We start from the raw sequence: 25,341 nt of genomic DNA on the forward strand, positions 1-25,341 counted from the left end.
ACTAATTCTCCTACCAACTTTGCATCATCAGCGAATAGATGTGCGTAGCTATTAAAATCTTTCCCAATATCATTAATGTACAGATTGAATAACAATAGACTAAGCACTGATCCTGGTGGTACATCACTAGTTACCTTAAATCTTGCAAACTAACATCCCCCGTATACCACTTTTTTGATATCTGTCAGTCAGCCATTCTCTTATCCATGCTAATATTCTATAATCCAAATCCATATTCTCCAATTTATGCAACAGTCTGTCATGCTGTATTCTGTCAAAGAGCCTTATCAAAATCCAAAAGCATCATGGTATATCCATTCCCCTTGTCTACCTCAATGGTAACATGATTATAGAATGTGAGCAAGTCGCTAAAACATGACATTCTTTTGTATAATTCAATTGCTCATTGAAAAAAAATGTTCACTGTCAACTCAATTTTTTAACATCTTCACCACCTCTCCTGAGATACTAAGTGGTCGATAGTTGAATACATCGGCCTTTACACCACCTTTGTGGAATGGAATTACATTACATTCTTTCCACTCCTGCGAAATCTTCCCTGGTGAGAGACAGCCTGGTCAAAGGAATAGTCAGAGATGAACATCCTTTTAGCACTCGTGCTGATATCCCATCAATCCCTATTGGTGAATTCTTATTCAATTTGTGCAACAGCTCCAATATAGTCTTCATACACCTGAGTTTCTTCACCGAGTGAAGAGATAGCAGTGAGCTCAATGTTGCGTGCACCAGGGTAATAGCTTTTAACAAAATGGACACTCCTTAGTTCAACAACCTCTTCGGCATCTGTTACGCTCACGCCATCTGCATTTAGAAGAGTTCTTCTTTCATATTCATTCTTTGTTTTACTTGCAGCAAATAGATAGAATTCATGTGGGTTGTTTTTAGCACGCAGGTTCAGTTTCTTTTCTTACTTAGACTGCTTTCAGTACAAAAGTTGTGACTCTTCTAGCCTTCTGTTTATAATTTTCATAACGGACATCATCCTTATTCACACACTATTCCTTTAGCATCATCCTTTTCTTACTAATCTCTTGCTTAATATGATTATAATTCCATTTGACTCCTACCCTATTTATGCTTCGAGCTCTCAGGACACATTCTGATATCGCATCATTTAAGTATTGTTGAAATGGTTCCAATGTACTGTCGATATTCTTCATCCAGAAACCGATCCCTCCACTGAACTCAGTACACTTCTCAGTTGGTCATAATTTCCTGCTGTGTAGTTCAGCATGTAACCTTTTCTGAATGGAACGTTCATAAACTTAGTCACTTCCCAAGTGAGTACCGCATGATCACTGTCACTAACCGAAGACAGAAAAGTTACGTCTTTAACTGAAACACCCTCTGACACTATAATCAAATCTAACACTCTTTACTCTTTGACCACGCGTTCCTTCCGTCACATGCTGCTTGAGGAAATTGTCCTACAGCAGCTCAATAAATTCATTTTCCTTCTTCTCATGAGATTCTACTGCTATCCAATCAATATTTGGATTAAAGTCTTTCATTGTGATTACTCTTTTCGCGCCCATCATCTCTATTTGGTGATGTATTTCTTCATCACTAGCAACCGATTTACCAGGTCTGTAACAACACCCCACTATGTGATTGCTCTTGTTAGAATCCACCTCACAGCAGATGGCTTCAAACTCACTGCCACGTGAACTACTGTTAGTAGCAGTAGTACTACAATCATATGTCTTCTCAACTCAAACTGGATTCAAGTCATCCGATATCATCAGCAAAACATCCCCCGCCCCCTCATATCCTTCCCAAAAATACTGTATCCTTTACGCTTGATGCCAGTTAGTATGTTAGATTCTGATAGCCTAGTCTCACTAACGCCTACAATCTGAGGTCCCAACATATTGACCAAGCCAACAAACTGTACTCTTTTGTTTCTGATACTCCTAGCATTCGTGTGCAGACATAATAATCTACCTGCATGTTCTTTTGTATACTCTTCTCTGCAGTCTGCATGACACAGTTGGACAACTTGCAGATCACTATTCTTTTCTAGTGTCTTATACATGTACGCACCTTTGCATACGTTTGATGGGTTCCGATCGGACGAATAACAGTCTAAATCATTCTCTCCTCGTCAACATTTCCATGAAAAGCCCATTCCCTTCATTAACACAGTTATATAATATTGTCTCTCTTACATTCACATTCTCACCATTCCTTCCTTTATAATTTAGTTTCCCTGACTCTCTGAGTTAGGTCTCATACCAGTTATTAGTTTTTCAAGACTCCTGATAACAAACGCATTCAGATGCAGGTCTTCTTCCAATCTTGTTAGATTCCACCTCACTCCACACATCCAAAAACTCGCATCCATTCCTTCAACACAACCTACACATCGAATCGTTTGCCATCATAGCCATTCTTATTAGTTCATTTTTATCATATCGAGGTAAAGTAACGACGATTTTCACTTTCTCACTCTTCACTCTCGTCTCTTCCTCCCTTGTATGTTTCTGTGCATTGTTGTTTCTTTTTTTGCTGCTTAATTTTCTTTTCCTCCCTATGTTCATTTAAACGCCTCTCGACTTTTCTAATTCCCGTGTCTTCTCCCTGATGATCCTGCTTTAATTTTGCTATTTTGGAGGTTAATTCATTTTCTGTAACCTCCTATTTATTTCCAATAATCTCGTTAGCGGGGCTACCCTTCTAGTTCTCGACTGCGCTGCTTTTCTTAGCGTTACGATTCTTGTTCGTTTTTGGCGCCATTTTTAACTTATACTTATTATTGAAATATCTTAATAAAAATATGTTATAAAATACTAAAGTCTGTCTACACTAATATAATATAAAATACTAATTTTCTAAGGGAAAAAACACAATAAAATAGACAAAAATCGCCAATTTTAAACGCGCGTTAAATTCACCGACCCACCACAGTGTATCCTCGAACCGATTCTCAAAAATATATAACAGGATGATACACTCTTTCAAAGTGTTCACTTAGTAATTCTACTATTTTGACTGATTCAGTTATCTCCCTACCATCGGCTTTCATTAAAATCATCTCGCAATAAACATTCTTTCTTCTACTTGCAGCATATCGAAAAAACTGTTTGGGATTATCTTTAGCCTGCATTGCTAATTTTCTTCATACTCTGTTTTAGCTTTTCTTACCATACTGGTTATCTTTCTGGCATGTGCTTTGTACTGTTCGTGTGCCTGCTGGTCACCTTTCTCCTTGAATTCTCTCCAATTTTTTTTTTGCAGCTCCAGCTTAATGATGATATCCATTCGTTTAACTTCCGTTTTATTTACTCTCCTAACTGTAGGTATGTGCAATGGAATTACCTCTCCTAATTGTATTTCTGCCATTCCCTCCAACATTCTTTACTACTTCCAATGCCATGGCACTGATCCAAGCAATCTCTTAAGTTTGTCATACTTACCAGCTCTGTAATTCCACATGTACCACCTCTTAACTGAAAATTCCACACATTTACTCATTCTCACCAATTGGGGACAACATGGTCATATTCTTTATAGACAAATTCTCATATGCAATAATTGCATCTGAGAATTTAGATGCAAATTCTCAGATCGAGCACTCTCAAAACCTTAGTATATTTCATCACAGTCTGTCTCAGGTAATTATCTCTTAGTACCTGAATAATTCTATTTCCTTCCTCCCATGTGTCTTTTCCTTTTTCAAATATGTTTCCATTTTTGAAATCCCTATTAATAGTTCACTGCCATCCACCCATTGAACCTATTTACCAATGCATACTATCCCCATCATCTTTTCCATCCCCTGGTCTATAGAAATATCCAACTGCATGTTTTTTTCTGCTGGCCGGCTATCTCACACCAGATAAGCCTAAAATGTGCTTTTTTTATTGGCCTGCAGTAGAACTTCTACTTTGTTTGGTTCCAGTTCATCTGCTATCATCAATAACACTCCTTTCCCATTCTTTTTTCTCTCTCTCTCTCTCTCTCTCTCTCTCTCTCTCTCTCTCTCTCTATATATATATATATATATATATATATATATATATATCCTCCCTGAACACATTACATTCTATTCCACTAACTATATCATCTTTTGTTAGCCATGTCTCACTAATGCCAATAACCTTTGGTCAGGACGAACTAACAATGCCAAAAGTTCCTCATGCTTGTTCTGAATGCTAGTGGCATTATTACATACAAAACGTGCAAAAGCCCCTTTAAACGCTTTATACCAACTATTTCATTCTGGTTTGTTATCATAGATACTAACTTAGGTATATTTTTACACTTAACTGCCTCACTGATGTCCGCATATCCATTCAATGGCTTCCCATAAAAGCTCTAATTTCCCTGATTTTGCACATCCACTTTCACTCCATTCAACAGCACTTTTCCCAGACTCTGAACACCAAATCTATTCAGATGCAAAGCATGGTTCTTGTATAAGCTCTTTCGCCCGTCAAACTCACTCCACACAGCCACCAAATCCACATTATTCCTCCTTCGTAAACTATGCATCAACTCATTTGTTATTATGGCCTTCCTTCTCAGGTCTATTCTGTCATACCGCGGCAAAGACTCACTATCTTAACATTCGCTCTCTTTCTCCCTCTCTCTTTCTCTTTCTCTCTCTCTCTTTTCTTTTCTTTTGCAACTTCCAGTAATTCTTTTATCTCCTCTCCCATGTTATACTTTTCTCCTTTCAGATCATGTTCCAGCCAATACGATCACCTCTATTTTTCCCTTTTGTGCCCTAATAGCCTCACTGATATCATTAATTTTTGCACCCAGAAATTACGATTTTGTCAATCTCTCGCCGATCACGCCTTACAAGACTCTCTCCTTGATTTTACCTTCTCTCTTAGTCAAGCCATCATTTTTCTTATCTAGCATTTCTTTCTTTCTAATATCAACTGACCCGCTCCCGCTTTGCCCTGTGTACGACTCCGCGTAACCGAGATACCTCCCTCATTACAGTCAACAATTCTTTCTTTGCATCTCTCCTACTACTATTATTTCAACCAACTCTTTTTACTCTGCTCTGCTCTGTCTCTCTCAAGCGTGTCACATTTAATTTCTCTTTTAATCTTATCTTACATTACATGCATTTTCAAGCGTATTCTCAGTTCCATCCATTACTTCAATCTAGCGACCTGGGACACACCTTTGACCCTCGCTCTCAGAGCATTTTCGGCACACTTTCCCACCACTATTGCCTTCAAACCAAATTCCATTTCCCTTTGGTAATGAGTACATCTCAAGACATGGCACTGCATTAAGTCTCTTTAGTTAAATTCTTTAAACAATGATGCCTTGGCCCCATTGTTCTGCTTCGCATTGCTGCCATGTGCTCCGCTACGTAACTTACCGTACAAAAGACTATACTGACAATATTTATAACAAAACTTTAAACTTAAAACTAACTAACTAATTCTAATACATTTTTAAACTAATAACGCTATATTTTTAAAACTAACAACTTAGCTTTCGGAGATCTCCAAACACAGTCGTACCACCATAAGCCACCTGACAGTATGTCCTCAGGTAATTGTAATTAGTAATTGGTACCAATTACGTTCTCAAGTAACCTGTAATCAAATATATGTTGATTATATTTGTTGCTCGTAAAGCTCAGTAACTGTGGTCGAAGAATGTATCGCCAAAATGAATTCTTTTCGGCCAAAGATAATATAATTCATGATAGAAATTAAAACTAATTACAGTAGAATATCCAGTTCCTTCGAAGTTCACCATATTTCGCTATCCAGGTAGAGATATTTAGTTTTCTGTTTTTCGAAGAAGACACATACTGAATGTTATATTCATGCTCAGCTCGCCATTATCCATAAGAAAAATAGAACTATAAGAAACTCTTATTCACCAAGCTCATTTTCTTTCTAAACTGATACTTACTGTATCAAGTAAACGAACATCAAATTTTCAGTCTTATTTAACTTTTAATGAGATTTTCAGGAGCAAATCCATAAAGATCTACAGAAAAAGTTAACTGTGTGGACTAATTCTTATGTTCTTAAAATTCGAGTGGCAAAGAACATAAGTAATGGTTTCCAAAAATGTCTTCTTTTATAAATTTTGTGATGAGTAAGATTTAAATCCGTGAAACTCCCTGGTGTGCATTATATTCTTGTAATCCTACTTTGTTCAGACGGAAGATTTGCGTTTCTGTTTTCGTGACAAGAAACAAAGTGTGTTGATACTTAATGATACATTAAGCACAATGAATCGCATCAGTCTGGAAGTGGAGGACTTACTAAGGTGCCGTTCTTTGGAAGAATAAAATTACTAACATCCTTCACAATCATGCCGCGCTTTATCTGGTCTTTTCGACGAAAGGTGAGTTGTTAGCCGATCTCATACGGAAGTAGGGGATTTTTAAATGGAAAGTCAGGTTTTTCGTCCCCCAGAACAGGGAAACTGGCCCGGTGAACATACGCATCTACAGACATAGGACACACCGTGGAGGCATGGGGCTAACCACCTTATCCTCGGGTTACGGTTGCAAGAATAATTACCTCAACACCGTAATGGTAGGAGAGGAGGATTAAGTAAAGTAATTATGATGAGACAGTGTAGGTCTACTCAGACCTATACTGATGAGACAATGTAGGTCTGAGTAGACTACACATAAGTTCGTATATAATCCTCATGCTTTTCTTCTAGCTTTTATACCAAAAAAGGTTCATGAGCCAGACCCTAGAGCCTGTGGGTTGGAGGGCAGATATGCTGACCACTCGGCTGACTATCCACTGCAGTGCGTTGCAGAATGATATCATTAAATCAAGCCATAATTGATTCGAATGTTGTGAGTTTTTAAATTAGGTTAGTCAGATTCATAAATTCCACACTACGATCTTCAGGCACTCCTGTATGAATATCCTAAATAGTTTCAGGTGAGGCGCGAAACCAATCTATTGCATTACTTTAGTGATTTTTATGTAATATTCGGACGGTAGTGTTGCATTAAATAAATATTAACTGTTAAATATCTAAAACTTTAAATTTTTCTAATTAATTACTTTTCTGTCCATTTTATTTCATGTTCACATAATGTTAAAGAAACACGTAAGAATAATGTAAAAAAAAACCTTCAACGAATCAGTACGAAGTATAATCCTTTGAAAATAATTGGAGAGATATCGTACAAGGAGACATTTTTCGGTATCTACGTTATTCGGATTTTTCTGTTCTTGATATTAAAGGGAGCGTTATAAAGTTTATAAATATTACTGGATTATATAAAGTTATTTTGCGTATTCTAATCTTACATAATGCGTTAACTATCCAAATTGGTTTTCTGTATGTTCATTGAAATAATGCTGTGATAATTACTGTTATGAATGGAGATACAGCTCTCATTAATACTGAAACAAGTTATAAATAATCTAAGACAAATGAAATTTCAGAAAAAATAATTATATTTTTGCATATTACGAATATAAGTCGGTGATGTCACTAGAGCCTCCATTGCTCAGTTGAAGCCCTTTGCTCGGAAAGACCTAGGTTCGATTCCCGTCCATGACGTGAGGAACCTTTATCTTTCGACTAAAGGTGAGTTAGCCGGTCTCATACCGAGTAGAGGGTTTTTTTTACCCCGAAACTCTGTTTTTCGTCCCTTAGAGCAGGCAAACCACCCGTAAACACACACACACACACAGATCAACAGTCATAAAACACATATTTAATTCCTCATCATTATGAGGTCAAGGAACGGGATGAACCCCCACACGAATAAATAAAAAGTGGGGGGGGGGGAAGAGAGAGAGCAATCTCTACATATAAAGGTCAAACCATAACCATTATTTTTTGCAGCCTAAAATAATCTTTCCTCAAATCCTAAAGTGGTCATGCGAGTGGACTGACTAAGACTAGTTCCAGGTCGGGAAGTACGGATGGTGTGTTCTCCCACCCATTAATTACTTAAGGAAAGTCTGTTAATATGTATCTCCCAGACGTGAGGACTTATTTCTCTGGGATCTCCCTCCTTCACATAGCGATGATGGTTGACCTAGATTCCGGTCAAGACAACTCGGTAATGTTGCCGCTAACAAGTGAGATCTAAATTCTTTTCTACAAGTATTTAACTACCTTCTCGTTCTGAGAAAAACAAAACTGTGAGTTACTCGATTTATGCTGATGCGATGAGTCCAGACTTCATTCCGATTCATTTCAATGAGTGAGTAGGGATGAAGTCCGAATTAAATGATGTTTAATCATAGCGTCATAGCGTCTTATCTTCTCATTAAAACCATCTACACTAACCGACGATCTGCGAATTGCTCATCTCGAAAATGTATCTTCACTTCCCACAACTTTTACCTCCTGGCGATCCAAACTCTACTAACGATAAAATTGTATCTGTCCATTACTTTTCCTGTTTTGTCTTTCTACCCTAGGACCATTCCTCAAGGTCTATAATTTTTTTTCCCTTTGCACACGTTCTCGTCATTCTTATTTCGCTTTCATTAGGCAATTTCCTTGTCTGAAAGGAAAATTCTTTTTCTGTTGTCTACTTTGCTACGTTACTGCCTCTTGCTGATTATTCGCATTGAATAATGTAACCTTTTTAGGTTACTTCCTAATTTAAAGATGAACATTACTTTTAGTATGCTACTAATGTTGCCCGTAAGCATGAATAAGCATGTAGAAAACAAGATTAATTGCTCTTCAGAGAGAGAGAGAGAGAGAGAAGAAACGTAAAACATTTAAAAAGTGGCATACGCCAAAAGCATCTGTTTATAACTCGATTCCTGATATTAGTTGTTTGTGCAAGAGAACACACACACACACACACACACACACACACACACACACACACACACACACACACACACACACACACACACACACACACACACACACACACACACACACACACACACACACACACACACACACACACACACTGCCAGAGGTTAAAAGAACAGAGGAACAACTCTCCTCTAATACAAGCAAAGGACATTATGTAAGAGTATTACAATAACATTATTAAATATTAGTGGGGTTATGTTACTTTTCAAAATTGATATTGACATGTATTCTGATCGATTCAAATGTAGATGATGTAACAATGTTTAACAGATATCTACGAAAAGACACCAAATTTCAATTGACTTTCAAAGGATTTTCCTTTTTTGGTTTCAGTAAACACTCCACTAATGGGACGTGTGATTCCAAAGCTAGATTTCTCAGATTCCAATTATTTAATGTAATGCTTTTCTACTTTAATTTGGAAAGACTGTTCATCATCTTACTTCAGATAATGGATAGTCTGTCCGAACAAAAGATAGAAGACAGGAGCAAAGTACCTGGAAAACATCATTGCAGATACGGGTCATTTTTTAAATGGTTTGAAGGTAGCATATGGATCATATTTGAGAAGAATTCGTATTATCCTCTCCATTGTCCTTTTAAGGATAAAATAACATAGAATTCAGACCTAGTTTGAGGGCTAATATTATTAAAGATTCTTTTAATGATAGCTTGACTGTATTCATTAGTAACCGTGTTACTAATGAATTAGCATTAACTAATACATAAGCTGATGCATTAACTTCAGCAGTGTATGCCTTCTGTGAGCCATCAAATTTGAGTAGTAACAGCAGAATATGTGTCTCTAATGTGTCTAAAAGAAGGATAATTATTGAATTTTATACGATTATTCATGGGATTATTTTATCTAAAAATTAAGTGATTTGGTCTCCGATTACAATTAGATTAGCAGGAAGCAATCAACAAAGCGAAGCCAGATGCGAACCTGAAGAGAATATGATATTGAAGAGTTGACATTCAAAGCGTGTTCCATGAAGTCTTCTAATACAAAAGAAATGTGCCGATTTTTCTTTCAGTTTTTCATTGCAACTTGTTTTTGTAAGTAACATAACCTCAGCTGATAAGTGAATTTAAACGTCAACCATACTTTCAAGGGAATCTTCTAGTATAAAAATGAAGACTTTCATGGAACTCTGTGTTAATGAGTGAAGGACCTACATTAAAGGAAGTCTCATCATTTCAGTGTGAAGTAAACAAACTTTTACTTTATTTTCTTTAAAATTATCTACTTTAATATACGATCTAGAGGGGGGTCAATGAAATTTAGAATCTCAGGCTGGAGGTATGGAAGAACAATACAGCCTACTTATGGACGTTAGGACCTTTTTTTCCCTAGAACATTAGTGCACCTGCAGCATGATAATCAACTTTTCAATAGACGTATTACGGGAGTGCACACTTTCTAATTACTGTTTGCCGTTATAGTTTTATCAATACTGCTGCAATGTATTTGTCTGAGATCGTTGTAACAGCATTATTGTTAACGTTGCGCTTGCAGTTTTAAGAAGGATATATTCGGTGATGGTGGCTTCAATTCATATCAAATTGAGCGACTTCAAATCTTAATTTATCATAATTCTCTAATCTCATTATCTACACGTATAATAAATTTCAGTACACTATCAGAGCAGAGCTAAAGACCCTTTCGGCAGCACATATCAATTCATCATCTGTTAACTGTTGGTTAGTTAAATTTATGACTAACTTATTGTTCTTAGCACAGATGGTGGATAAGGATTGGATGTTGTTGCACCTCTTTCTTCTTCTAATCATTCACATTTTTAAATCAGTTTTAGTTTACATTTTATATGCGCTCATTTCGTTGAACTTAATGATGTTTTTTGGAAACAATTCAATGATTTTGATTGAGTGCGATTAGTTTTCAAGGTATATCATTATCAACCACAGAATACATGGTAGTACAAAAGGAAAAGTTTACATTATTACGAACTTCCTATCAATAATTTTCTGTTATCTGTCAGGACTCATTGCCATATCCTATATTTTGGCTTTCTAAAGCACCTCTAACCGTATCAATTCACCTAGTTCTCAATCATTTTCTGGATGTTTTCGTGCCATTTGGCAACTTGTTTTTACTAACCTTTTCTCTCCCATTCTGTTTAAGTGACTACATTTCTTAAATTAGCTCAGCTCACATACTTCTAAATGATTACAATGTGAAGTTCCTTTTGAATATTTTCATTTTTAATATTACTCTGCCATTCATACTATCTGTTCGCTCCACTAATTTTCCTCTTAACTCTCATAACTGTGGCCTGCACACTTCGATCAACTCTTCTATTTCTAATCCGGTTCTCAGATTCACAAGTTAAAATTCGTTTGAACTGTATACAGTTCCAACGAAACTGACCTGTATACAGCTTAGTTTAGTGTTTTGAGAAATTTCTCTACTTTCATATAAATTTATTTATTTGATTCCCTTCCATATTAGCTTTACTGTTTTGTAATCTATATCGATATTAACTTGCTAACTTCACTGAAAGCTGTGTCTTATAAGGTTCAGCATTCAAGATGCAGCTGAGATTTTAATATTCTTACGTATTATCATAGACTCTGGTATGTTTATTGCTAATTCTCATAAACAATTTGTTACAGCAGTTATTTAATTTGGATAATGTAGCCTTGTAGGACAATCTTGTAGCTTTCTGCTGGGTTTATGTAAGAGAATAGCATTATTAGCATTAATGAGGTTATATTTATACTCTTAATGAAGTTATGCAGTATGGGAGTTCCCCTGAGATTTTAACATTCAGTTTTCTTTTTCTTTTTTTTTTACAGAAAGATCTTATGAGAACTCTACTCCAATTATCTCTTTTCTGCTCTGTTCTGATTTACGCACTGTAGTCACCGTAAATATTTATATTCACAAACATTCATATTTGTGAATTTCTGGTTCAATATAATCGACTCCAGCTGCCTTTACATATTTTTTCTACCTCAAGTATTGATATCCATCCCTTCTACCATTTCTAACAATTTCTGTCTATTTGACAATTTTATAACACTGTTCCATAACGTCTTGTTTAATTCGTCTTTGGATAATTCAGCAATCTCTCAAGCTATTTTTTTATATATCTGACCCACATAAGAAAGATCAAAAAACCTATAGCGTACCAGTGCGCGCATTGGGATGAGGATAAGAAGAGCTGAGGAATCTGTTCAAGGTTTTTTTTTTTTTTTTTTTGGAAACTGAAGGTTGTATACCTTGGACAAGGAAGAGGGGAAAGGCTGTTGCAAAGATGAGAAGTAGATGGAATGAAAGAGGAGGCAGAGAAGTTGCTTTCGTGAATTTCAAGCTGAGCTGAAAAGGGTGTTGGCTATGATTTTGAAGAGCGAAGAAATAATAACAATAGCCAATTAAAACAGAGAGATGTCCATAAACATATTTGTATATGGACAAATGAGGCAGAAGAGCAATCTTAGAGAGAAAATTGGATCATCCCAAATATGTAAACAATATTCCATGAATTGATGGACGGATTTGTATAGAGTTAGAAGCTGCAAAAGTGTGAAGTAGTGTGTCACACCGAATTTTTCTAGCTGCTGCAGAAGCTTTGGTTGAAATGGGATTGTGCCTGGGTAGATCGGAAGTTCAGGTCAGTTCAAGAAAGGAATCTGATCGTATTTTGATATCTGAATATTATTGAAAATCAGGAGGAGGGATGCAAGCTCTTTCTTGTGAGAGATAAGACAGGACTGAGTTTTGTGGCATTGAAATCTACTAGGTTATCATTTCCTCATTGAAATATTATTAGGATATCGGGATACAGGATATTAGTCATGATTAATCTTGCGGATTCTAACAATTGAGCGCTATAAGGTTTGCCAAATGTAAAAGAAGAATAGAGCGCACTTCATCGGCTATGGATAGGATTTGAAGCATTGAGAGAAGGCCACTTATATACACGAGAAAAAGAATGGGTAGAGAAATCTGAGGTACTCCTGCACATTGGTCGGAAAATCTGAAGAGAGGAAACCACCTACCATGACATGTAATGTGCGAACAGTGAAAAGTTGACGATCCATTTGCAGAGCGCGGAAGGCAGACCATTGGATGGCAATTTGGTAAGTAGACTTATTGCCAAACCCAGACTGTCGAGAGAATACTTGAGCTTCTCCGAAATTTTTCCATGGATTGAATCCAGCCAGTTCGGTCTGTGGATATTGAAGTCCCAAAGAAGGATGACTTGAATATTAGCTTATTTCAACTGTAGAAAATCGAGCTTTAGAGAGAGAGAGAGAAAGATCAATGTGGTTAGCATAGAGGCATCAAATGAAAGTGACAGATTGGTTTGGTGGATAAGGGGTGATATGGTAATTACTTTAGACATCTAGAATATCTTCACATTTCCTGTCCCTTTATCATATCTGATTTCTTTTACAGCATTCTTCACTACCTTTCTAGCTTTATCAACAGCCTCCAAGCCTCCAGATATTTATCATGCATATTTTTACCGATGTATTACTATGGCGTTTGTTTAGTTACTTTTACAAATCGTTTGCTTTCTTGCAAACGATCTGACTAACATGCTGAGATCTTCCGATGTGCTTTCTGCTTTTCCCTAACTGCCTTTTAACTTCTTAGATCCACTGTGATGTTTTTAATTTTTTTTCTCTGGATAAATCAAAGAATATTTTTTTCAGAGTTCTGCCAGTAGTCTCCAACGTTTGTTTATTGTTATCCGACTCTTTCAGTTTTTCTAGAATCATTAGCTGAACTAGCTATTTCCTTGACCAGAATATATAATTTGAGTCTCAGAACAGGGAAGATTACACAGGAGTGGAAAAATGTTTGGTAAACCCATTGCCTAAGGGTTGCTGAAAATATTGATGTGTCCAACTATCGACTAGCAGTATTTCTGAAGTGGTTGTGAAGAGTTTGGAAAAATTGGTTACGGCTCACACACAAAAATGGGCAGTGAATTGTAAAGTTGACAGTGAATCCCAACTTTGCAATGAGCAACATGGATTTACTAAGGGTAGGTCTTGTTTGAGTAACTTGCTTATATTCTGTAATAATGTTACCATTGAACTAGACAAGTGTAATGGATACACCATAAAACTTTTGGATTTTGCTAAGCCTTTCGACAGAATAGAGCATGGAAGACTGTTGCATAAATTAGAGAATATGGCACTGCATTAAAAATATTGGAATGGATAAAAGGATGGCTGACTGACAGATATCAAAAAGTGGTATATGAGGGGATTTGAGTCTGTGCGATAAGGTAACAAGTGGTGTGTACAAGGATAAGTTCTTGATCCATTTTTATTCAATCTGTATACATTAATTACATTGAGAAGGATTTGCCATGATATCCTTTCATCATCATCTATTTGCTGATGATAAAAAGATAAATAGGGTAATCAGAAGAGTTGCTGACATGCAATATTTGCAGAATAATTTGAATAGGCTGGAATTGTGGGCATGGGAAATGTATGTGACACCATTCCTTCTGGTGTGATTAGATATCCAATGTCTTATTATATTGATGGAATTATGCTACAAGAAACTGATCAGGCTAGGGATCTTGAAGTGTTAGTACATAGAAAGTTGAAGGGCAATGTAGCAAAGATTGTAAATACAACTCAGAGAATAATGCAATGCTGAAACGAAAGGATAAAGAATGACATGTAAAGATAAGAAAGCAATTTTGTTTCTTTACAAGGCATTCATGAAATGATTCTGATAGAGTGATATCAAAAATGATTGTGGAATACTGACTATTCAGTCAGTATTCCACAATCTTGAATGCTATCAAGATTGTGGAATACTGACTATGAAGATAGATTGAGAATTTGTAGACCACAGACACTAGCAAACAGGAAAAAGAGAGGTGATTGAGTTGTAAATCCAGGAAAGGTTGTAAGTCCATAATGTAATAAGCGCGATTGGTGCATAAATGGACGATTAGTTTTTACAACCCGATCCATTTATAGCTCAGATATTACCCTTTTTTCAAGCCATCTTAGGATTCCATAAAGATTTTTGGTGAAAATTTACATTGGATGAAAATCACCTACCAGATAAAGACTTTCATAGATATCCTCACTAAATAAATTGAATCATTTTAGAACAAAATATCATTATCGACTAAAAGAAAATGGCTTTACTTCTTCCGTAATGAATGATGGGAATACGAATATTACCTAGAGAAAATATGTCATGCAACCCTAATATTGCAATGAAACCCATAACGTCGAGAAACATTATAAAGCCAGTCGTGGTTTTCATACTAAATATCCTCGGAATTCTATACTAAGGAGAAAAAAAATGAAAAAGGTAAAACTAAACTTTATTTCCATGACCGATCTACAAGAGAGAGAGAGAGAGAGAGAGAGAGGAAAATCTAAAAGAAAATCACCATCAAAAGTCAGTGATACCGTGAATGAGCAACACAGAATGTATAAGATTAATCTTAGAAAGGAATTTTACATAGGTACATGGAATGTCCGGGGTTTACAGACGGGTACTCTTGAGATTGTCTGTAAAGAGATGGATAGGTATAAAATTAACATCTTGGGAATTACAGAGACCAGATGGAATGGAGAAGGTCACTTCAAAGGACAGGATGGTAAGCTAGTTATTTACTCAGGTGGTGACTCAAAACATCATGGGGTAGCTGCGATACTGAAGACAACTCAGGCAAGAAGCCTTCTTGGTTATAACCCCATTAATGATAGGATACTCTCCATTAGACTTAAGGCTCAGCCTACCAATGTATCAATTGTGGTAGTTTATGCACCCCACACGGATAGGCCTGAAGAAGAGAGTGAAGAATTCTATGAAAACTTGCAAACTGTTTTGGACTGCCTACCAAGGAGAGACATACCGAACATCTTAGCAGACTTAAATGCAAAAGTGGGAAAGAGTATGAGAGTCAGGCCAGAGTGTGGCATGTTTGATCTGGGTGAACGTAACACCCATGGTGAAAGACTGTTGGAATTTGCCCGTGCTAACAGATTAGTTATTACCAATACCTGCTTCCAGAAACATCCACGACGGACCTATACTTGGACATCCAACATTGATAGGTCAAGGCACCAGATTGATTACACCCTGGCTCTCCAGCGGCGGAAGACAAGCATCTCTGATGTGCATACTTGTCCTGGAACAGTTTATGGTACAGACCATCAGCTGGTAAGAGCCAAAGTAAGACAGACTCCGAAGACTTCCAGGTCAGGCGCATTCCACTAGATTGGATGTTAGAGTAATTCCTAGTGGATTCACAGAAGAAACATCAACTCGGCTGGATGATATTTTGGAGACCAATGAGGAAATTTCACCAGAAATGCTTTGGGAAGGAGTCAAGATGATAATACAGGATACAGCGAAGACGTATCTCGGTCCAATAAGAAAACCAAGAGACCCATGGATATCAGATTCAACATGGGAACTAATCAAAAGAAGGCGGTTGGAAAAACAAAGAGACACAGCGATCGAAGAATACAAGAGATTACATAGAGAAATCAGAAGAGCCATCAAGCAGGATAAGGAAAAGTTCTATACTAATAAATGTGAAGAAATAGAGTTCCAGATGAGAAGGCATAATTATAAAAGGATGTTTTATTTAGTTCGTGACTTAAAGCACAAGTTCAAGCCTAAATTGAATGTCATCAAAGACAGGAATGGATCATTACTAACAGAAGAGTTGGAAATCAAAAACAGATGGAAAGAATACTGTGAGGAACTGTACAGCAGAGTGGATAAAGAAAATGTGGAGTCCTCCCACCAACAAAATTTTGATTTTGAACCTTCTCCACTTAGGCATGAAGTTGAAAGAGCAATTAAGCAGCTCAACAGCAATAAGTCCCCAGGTGCAGATGAAATCCCAGCAGAGTTAATTAAGGCCACAGGAGATGGAGGGATAAGAGTGTTTCATAGATTGATTACAAGGATATAGGAGACAGGATCATGGCCTAGAGACTGGAAGAAGTCAGTTTTCATACCACTACACAAGAAAGGTGATATGAAGACATACAAGAATTATAGAACCATTAGTTTGATATCTCATGCAATCAAAATTTTATTAAAGATCATGCTAAATAGGATTGAGGCCAAAGTTGAGGCAGAGATGCCCGAGGAACTAAGCAGGTTTTAGGAAAGGTATGGGCACCAGAGATCAGATCCTTTGCCTTAGACAGATCATAGAAAAATATAAAGAATTCAGACTCCCTCTGGTAATGTGTTTCTTAGACTACTCTAAAGCTTTTGACTGTGTTGAGCATGTGAAAATGTGGGAAGTAATGAAAAGAATGGGTTTTCCTCAACACACTATCAGGTTGATAGCCAACTTGTATAAGGAGCAAGAAGTCATAGTAAGAACAGGTGTTGGATTGACTGACTGGCTTCAAGTTGGAAAAGGAGTTAGGCAAAGATGTTTACTTTCTCCTCACTTGTTTAGTATATATGCAGAGGACATCATGCGTGAAGCATTGGATGAGCTCAAGACAGGAATTACGATAAGAGGTAGATTGATCACTAATCTGAGGTACGCTGATGATTACTGATCAATGGCTAATTCTTGACAAAGTTAACAAGATCAGTAATAACAGAGGACTTCAACTCAATTCTAGCAAGACAAAGATCATGGTTCTCAAAGGAAAAACAAACAGAGAAGCTCTTGAGAAACAAATTTATCTTAATGGAGAAAGAATTGAGGAAGTCAGCAAGTTTGAGTACCTGGGATCCATTATTAATGTGAAGAATTGCTGTTCAGAAGATGTCAGAAAAAAGTTAGGAATAGCTAAAACAACAGTCAGAGACCTGTCTAAAATCTGGAAGGATGGATCTATCTCCATGGGAACAAAGTTGAGGATTTTGGATGCAGTTGTTTTTCCAACAGCGACTTATGGATGTGAGACTTGGAACCTAAAGAGGTCAGATAAGAAACGGATATCTGCTTTTGAGATGTGGTGTTACAGAAGGCTGTTGAGGATATCATACACTGAAAGGCGTACAAATGAATGGGTGTTAGAAAAGATTAGTAGAACTTTAAGGCTCCTTACGGATATTGACAGAAGAAAATTAAAATATTTTGGACACATTGAAAGGATGGAAGGAGGACTTCTAAGAACAGTAATAGAAGGTAAAGTTCCTGGAAAAAGAGGCAGGGGTAGACCATCAATGAGATGGATGAATGGCGTGTGTGGAGTGACTGATCTTCAGAGAGTTGAGGCTGCCAGAAGGGCAAACAACAGGACTACATGGCGCGGCCTAGTGTGGAACATCATCGAGCATCGGAGTGACCATACGGCATCTGTAGATGCCCAGTGAACACAGACCCTAATATTGCAATGAAACCCATAACGTCGAGAAACATTATAAAGCCAGTCGTGGTTTTCATACTAAATATCCTCGGAATTCTATACTAAGCAGGAAAAAAAATGAAAAAGGTAAAACTAAACTTTATTTCCATGACCGATCTAGAAGAGAGAGTGAGAGAGAGAGGAATATCTCATTTCATAACGGAGGCTTTAAAAGTATTACCACCACTTCTGATTACCTTTTCAATAGATTTTAATATAACCCTAAAATTATATCAGGTATATACATTTTAAAAGCCTCTATTACTTTTAATTTAAGCAATTGTCAAAAATAACACCTATCCAAAGAAAATAGAGGTTAGTTTTCATGTTTGGTGGGTTCGTTTGAATTACAGCTGACATAGATGTATCCATGTGACCAATATCTGTTAATGTGTGTGTGTGTGCGCGTGCATGCGTATGCTCCAGATGCGTGATTTTCGGGATGAAAAACTAAAGTTTCTAAGAGGAAAACTCCTGTAATTTCCAAATAAGACAGTGAGAATAGAAGAGATGCCATAACCCCATAAGAAGTTATGTAGATGAATCTCTTTATCTCGATGTTTCTGTAGTTTGGTGAGTACACTAGATATAACCAACACTTCTCACCCAGAGCAGTTGGTCGCTGATAATACTGCCAAAGAATTTCTTTCATGAATGCCGTGAAAAAAAATTAACAATACGTCAAATTTTTTTAAATGAAGTATTAACATGTTTTAAAGAAGCAGTTTAGTTATGAAATAAATTGATCTTTTAAAAACTGTTTTACATTACCCCGATGGGAAGTCAATTATGAATGTTAATAACAGATTCGTTGAGCTATGAAAGAAAGATGAAGCGTTTCCAGGATTTGTATCTTATCGTTGAGTGATCTACTAAATGTAGACATTACTAGGTAATGTCTACATTTCATATTTATTCACTTTAGACTCGTAATGAAAGTAATTATAAAATAATTATAAATTTATAGCGAAATTATAAAGTAAATTTCGCTATAAATTTTAATTAAAAGATTTAATTGAAGGACTTAATTGAAATATTAAAATATTGAATTTTGAAAAAATTCTGAAAATATGTTCGGACAGTTAAGAAATACAGGGTGTTCGGGATAAATTTGACAGTTTCGTAAGGAAAAAGAAAATCTTCTTTGTATCTATTAAATTTAATGAATTGACAAAAAAACATTACAGGCAGAGTTAATTACAATACTATCAACAAGATTTACTCAAAATAACCACCATTAGCATCGATCACAGCTTCAATTCTGCTTCGGAACCTCGAACAAGCTGATGCTACAGTCTCCCTGGGAAGGGCCGCAAAAACTGTTTTAATTTTATCCATTAACTGGGCTTTTGTATTACTGGAAGTGCGATTGGTGTCTTTTTCAACTGCGCCCATACAAAATAATCCATGGGGTTAAGGTCTGGGGAGTTTGGAGGCCAAACATTTGGACTGGTGAAGTCGTAGAAATTTTCAGACAACCATTTTTGACTTTTCCCAGAGGTGTGGCAAGGGGCCGAATCCTGCTGCCATACATACGGCCTACCATTGGCTACCCTTGTTATCCAGGGCTTGACTACAGTTAGCAACTCCACGAACAAAGCCCGAATTCCAATGCCAGGGTTCTTCAACACCTGTTCCTGCAGATTTGCGAGGAATTCTTCTGTACGAACGCAATCAGATCGTCTGCTAGGGATCTTTCTTCTTGCTACATCCTCGTAGTCACCATTGCAAGTCTCTAGTTCATGCCTGATTGTTTTTACTGTATTCAGGGAGCATTGGGCAGCAGTCGTAATATCCTTATTTTGATGGCGGGCACGAATCATCATGATACAAGTTATTCTCTTCCATGATTCAGGTGGGTTCCAGCTATCCATCCTTTCTGACATCTTGTATATGAATGAAGAAGGGTCCAAACTTTTAAATGAAGAGAAGTGTGTGTTAATACATGTAACTTACGGAAAAATATAATTAATTATAAATATGTCAAATTTATCCCGAACACCCTGTATATCATTGGCTGTGGAACGTTGTTTAGAATTGCATCATCTCTTCACTCTTATTATTTATGCGAATAGTTGTTTTTAGCAAGTCAAAACAATTAAAATGCGAATCCCTTGGCGAAAGAGACACCTGTCTACATAATGATGGACATATAATTAACATTTCGGACAAGAAGTTGGTTGATGATATGTCACAATCCTCTCATTAATTATATTTGACTATAATTATGCAAACATTGTGTAATATATAATTACGAGATCTTATCTTATCCTTAACGAGTTAAGCTCAAAGATCTATTCGCCACCTGATTTCATAAAAACATAATTAATGCTAAGAAAGGGCGGCTAATTTTATCTTAGCTGTACTTGTAAACTGCATCTCTTCTCTTGGCCGGTTTTTCTATTTTACAGGTGAGAAGGAACCCCAAAATCTCGGGAAGAGAAACACGTACAACATTCCTATTAATTGGCTAATTCGTCTTTAGCTGAAAAAAAAATGCATTATTAAAACTGCTCGTGTCCTACAAGGGACTTCAACACAAGTCCTTTCATCAAAAGGACATCATCCTTACCAATTAAGCTATATAGGTCCTTACATTAAAACTTCATATACCAAATAATTTATAATTAATTTTATAGGAAAAATGTCTAAAATTTGTGTTTTAATAACCAGTAATTAACCGTTAATACTCTGTTGTAATTTAAAAGCGACTTTGCATTAAAAAATAGCACCCAATAATTTACAGGCGTAAATAATCTCATTTCATTTAGTATTATATTTAATCCAGTAGTGTTTTTCACGCGATCTTATGCATATTAACTTTGACAACCAATGCTCTTTAACATCGGTCTGGAAATACTTCTTGCTCTTTAAACTTGGAATAAGCTCTGTTATCAGAAGTAAAGTCTACTTCTGAAGGAAATGAACAAAAGTTGACACGATTAACTTTAGTATTATTACTAAATTATTTATTTTTATAGACCTCATTCACTTAACTTCCACTGTATATACGTTTGTCCAGTTTGGGGTAGAAAGTCCCAGGAATTCCTTAGGTGCAAACATGTCAGAGCATGTGAATTAATATACAATCGCAAATTTGAGATCAATAATTATGATAAAAGAATGTGTTGGCTTCATCTTGCCTCTTATTTGCTTAAAACACTAAACATTCTACCCATTCAAACAAACAACGCAAAGAAAGGAAATATTTGCATCTCTTGTTGGTTCTCATAACATGAAAAATCTTTCCCGTGTTTATACTCTTAAAGAAAAGTGCGTTTAACTCAAACAATAAAAAACTCATTTACTTTATTATTCAAAATAAATGTTTTGTTTTTTTTTGCAACCATCCTGAGCGTCATGTTCTTTGTTATTAACAGTTCCTCCCTCTCCTTTCCCTGGTGTTTTAATTACAAATAAATAAAAACCAAATAGAAATAACAAGACGAGACAATAATGCATCATCGTGAATTCTCTATATGAATTATAGAATGGTGTTGAAGAAAAAACGTATTGCATCTCTTCACTTGTAGGAGGTAGCAGGGCTTTAGATGATAGATGATTTTCATCGTCCGGTGTGAAACCAAGCCGGACTATTTAGCAGATGATTGAATGGATAAGAAAAATATTTTATTTGTTCTAGCGTTTACTGTGGTAAAAACTCCAATTAACAGACAGTAGATTGTACCGCTTCTTTTATTTAACATAACGGTGATATTAGAAAAATATTCCAAAGAAATGAATAGAAACGATCATTTACAGATATGCGGAACCATTTCTAATTTTTAATCTCCTTAACAAAATATCTGAAATATTTCAATAATGTGTTTCTTTTCCTTCTTAATCATTTGTAGTGTAGATCAGTACTGCCAAATTTGACAAACTTGTTTCTTCTGCTTTTTTTTCAAGAATGTTTCACTTTGAGCAGTGTTTACTAAACATAGCTTGGAAGAAATTTTTTCTATACTTTCAACTTATTTTTCTTCATCTTTTTCTCCTTTTCTTCTTCTTCTTCTTCTTCTCCTTCTTCTCCTCTCTCTCTCTCTCTCTCTCTCTCTCTCTCTCTGCGTGCCTTTCAGCACTGTAGTGGTAAATCCCCCCCCTCCCTATGAAAAACAGATCTTCTATACGTCATAATCTGGTTTCTTAGTTCGAAATCATCGCACGATGTCATGAATCAACAGTTCACCGACACAAGTCAAACAGTGTTGAGAAAGTGAATCACTACAAACCGGTTAGTGTTATGGACTAGCAGATTGAAAAGCCTCTGACAGTCAGAGCACTTAATAGGGACAGCTACAATAATACCAAGGGGAACTCAAATGACCAATACTTAGGAAATAATTAATAAAAATAATGCTAATCACGTAATATTATATTTAAATTATTTTGTTTGCTGATGCGACAAAAATACCTTCATATCTTTTATATCTCATAAATAACTAACTTTTAAAATTAAAAAAAAAAATAAGTTAGCGAAATATTGAAGAGGTAGAAAAGCTGAGAAGCAGATATTTTGCTGATATCATTTTTCATTCGTGTTGTTACTGCTGCTACGTCGCCGTTCCAATTTGAGGTATGAATTTGCATCCTTGGCAGTTAAAACAATAATGGCAACCCAAAAGTAGCTTCTAAACTATAGCCGATCATCTATTTCTTCAGTATAGGGCTCATCATTTTGGGACTCATAGAGGCATCTGCAGAGGAAGCAACCCTCACTTGCCATTTCGACCCCCCCCTCCTTGCTCGCTTGCTTTAATTTTAGTCTATTTTATATTCCAATGGTCGAAATCGAATGAATGATGCTCCTTGTAGATCTTATAACTGGACAGTGTTAATTATGAGTAACATACATTATTACTTTCGATTGAGGGTAATTTCATGTGCTTTTTACTTGTGTGTGTGTGTGTGTGTGTGTGTGTGTGTGTGTGTGTGTGTGTGTGTGTGTGTGTGTGTGTGTGTGTGTGTGTGTGTGTGTGTGTGTGTGTGTGTGTGTGTGTGTGTGTGTGTGTGTGTGTGTGTGTGTGTGTGTGTGTGTGTGTGTGTGTGTGTGTTAAATGCATAATCTATTTAAACTTCATATGCAGTATTTGTAAGTTAGGAACTGTAGTTATCAATTGAGAATCATTTTTTTTTTAGCTAACATGCTTGTCATCGCCGTTGTATTATCAGTGGTAGAATGGGTAGCTGGAAATTATTTTCTTCTGGAGCCTAAGGCTCCTGGAATCTCGAAACAAGAACTTCCCAAAGTAGTTTTGCCAAGAATTTCTACGCCTGCAATAGATGATGCATTTCAAACTGCACACGAAAGGATACAGCAACAGCCAGAGTATGCTGAGGCTTCGAGTCATGGTGCGTATATACAAACAATTATAATTCTTAAAGTTTTAATTCCTTAAATTTCCTTAATTCTTTAAAATATCGCTAATTATGTTATGCTATCTGTATTGATTTTATTCGACTATAGCAAGAGAAGCCAGAGTTGATTGTTTTTCTATCTTGCGTGTTTTTAAGGATTGTGAGTGATGGTGTCTAAAAGTATATTTCTAGGATATTGTTCCGAGAATGTATGATCAGTATGTAATGTTTTTAGAGAACTAGTACCTACGTTTCCTTGTCAAAACCAATAAGCGATGTATTTTCAATAACATCGGTTACGTTGTTTAAAATTAACAACTATGTTAGCGTATTGTGTCTGTAACTATTGTGTCTATCTCACATTTTGCTTTGATCGGATGAATCTGTCTTTGGTGGTATTAAAACTCCGAATTTTGAGGAGAGAAAAAAAGACACTTCTACCAGAGACTGCGACCGCTAAATGAAGCATTTTACATAAATAAAACTTTATTTTATAGTTCGTTTTTTGTGTGCTGTAATTTTTGTGCATTTATTCTAATATTTTGAAAAAAGTTAACATTATTCTAATTTTGTGAATGTTTTCAAATAACAGTTTCCTTACAATTTACAAGTATATTACATTTTATGTATTTACATGGTAATATAATTTACAAAGTACGTAGATGTAGATTATGATAATTCATATTTGGTAATAAATATTTTCTGTGCAATACATTAGAATTGCAAATCATTCCACACATTTTCTTTGATTGTTCTAATTTTTATATTCGGAGATGTATGTGTGTATATACTGTATATATATAACTCGTATTTTTAACTAAAAAAAATCATTGGTACAAGCCAATATCAAATACAATTGGGACCGCGAATTGACACCAGTTGTCAGTTCTTGTTCCAATCTTTGACTGAAAAAAAATATCTTTTCGAATTCCGTCTAACAGGTAAAGAACTTTGTAATTAAAATGAAAAGCCAAACGGCTAGTTTTCTGGCAACTTAATAGATATTAAAGGGATAAAATTAAATAACAACATAGGATTTTTATCCGTTTAATAGGTAAAGAACTTTATAAAAAAATTTCAGTTGAAGGTGAGTTAGCCTGCCTCCAGAAGTAGCAGTGCTTTTTTTTCTCTAGAAATCAGGCAAAACAGACAACACAAAAGACACACTCTTAGTTGTGATATAAACTAAATGCCACGATAATATTATACTGCAGTAAGGTAAAGTAGAACAGCAAAATAAAAAATATGCTGTTGAGTTCATTGTATGTGTACCGCATTTTATGTTAGAATATATTCACAAAATCCTTGCTATGATCTCGACGATATTTCCGTAATCGATATGTGAAACGTGATAAGTTCAACGTCCCGTTAACTAAACAACAGATTATTCACATCACTTCATATTCTAAGCACCGAAATTATTTAACCTGCTTCTTATCAATATAAGGAAAAGAAACTGTGTAAGTAGCTTTAACAAAATAAAAAATAAAATCATTTATATAATGGAAGTTCCTGATGTCGAGGATTGTTTAAGATAATAATCGAAAGCAACATTCTTGAAACAGCATAAACCAATCAGCAATAGCGCCTAAATATTTTTCCACATCATTTCACTCAAACTACAGCATTGCATGTGGCGATAGCACTCGCAGTGTAACACAGCATATTGTGTTGTTAAAAGAAATATGGTTCTGTTTTGTATGACCACCATACGTTGGTAACATTTTGTTATTTCAGAAACGTTGAACATCCGCAAACGTTTATCCTTTTCGCCACAACTAATTCTGACAAGGAGCATTCTCCAGACAT

General features: G+C 36.0%; 1 protein-coding gene across 4 annotated transcripts in view; it reads left to right on the forward strand.

The window, feature by feature from the left end:
- Positions 1-25,341, forward strand: part of LOC150109878 (chorion peroxidase-like) — a 221,110-nt gene that overhangs the window by 35,023 nt on the left and 160,746 nt on the right. For all 4 annotated transcript variants that reach the window (XM_090415631.1, XM_090415616.1, XM_090415640.1 and 1 more), the window contains one exon: positions 23,314-23,526. In XM_090415631.1, coding sequence (XP_090271757.1) covers positions 23,319-23,526 — 208 coding nt within the window. In that variant the 5' untranslated portion in view covers positions 23,314-23,318. The remainder of the gene's footprint in view (positions 1-23,313; positions 23,527-25,341) is intronic.

Source organism: Typopeltis vanoorti, chromosome 1 (assembly GCF_054136105.1).
Source record: "Typopeltis vanoorti isolate ZY-2024b chromosome 1, IOZ_Tvanoo_1.0, whole genome shotgun sequence".
Classification (NCBI taxonomy): Eukaryota; Metazoa; Arthropoda; class Arachnida; order Uropygi; family Thelyphonidae; genus Typopeltis; species Typopeltis vanoorti.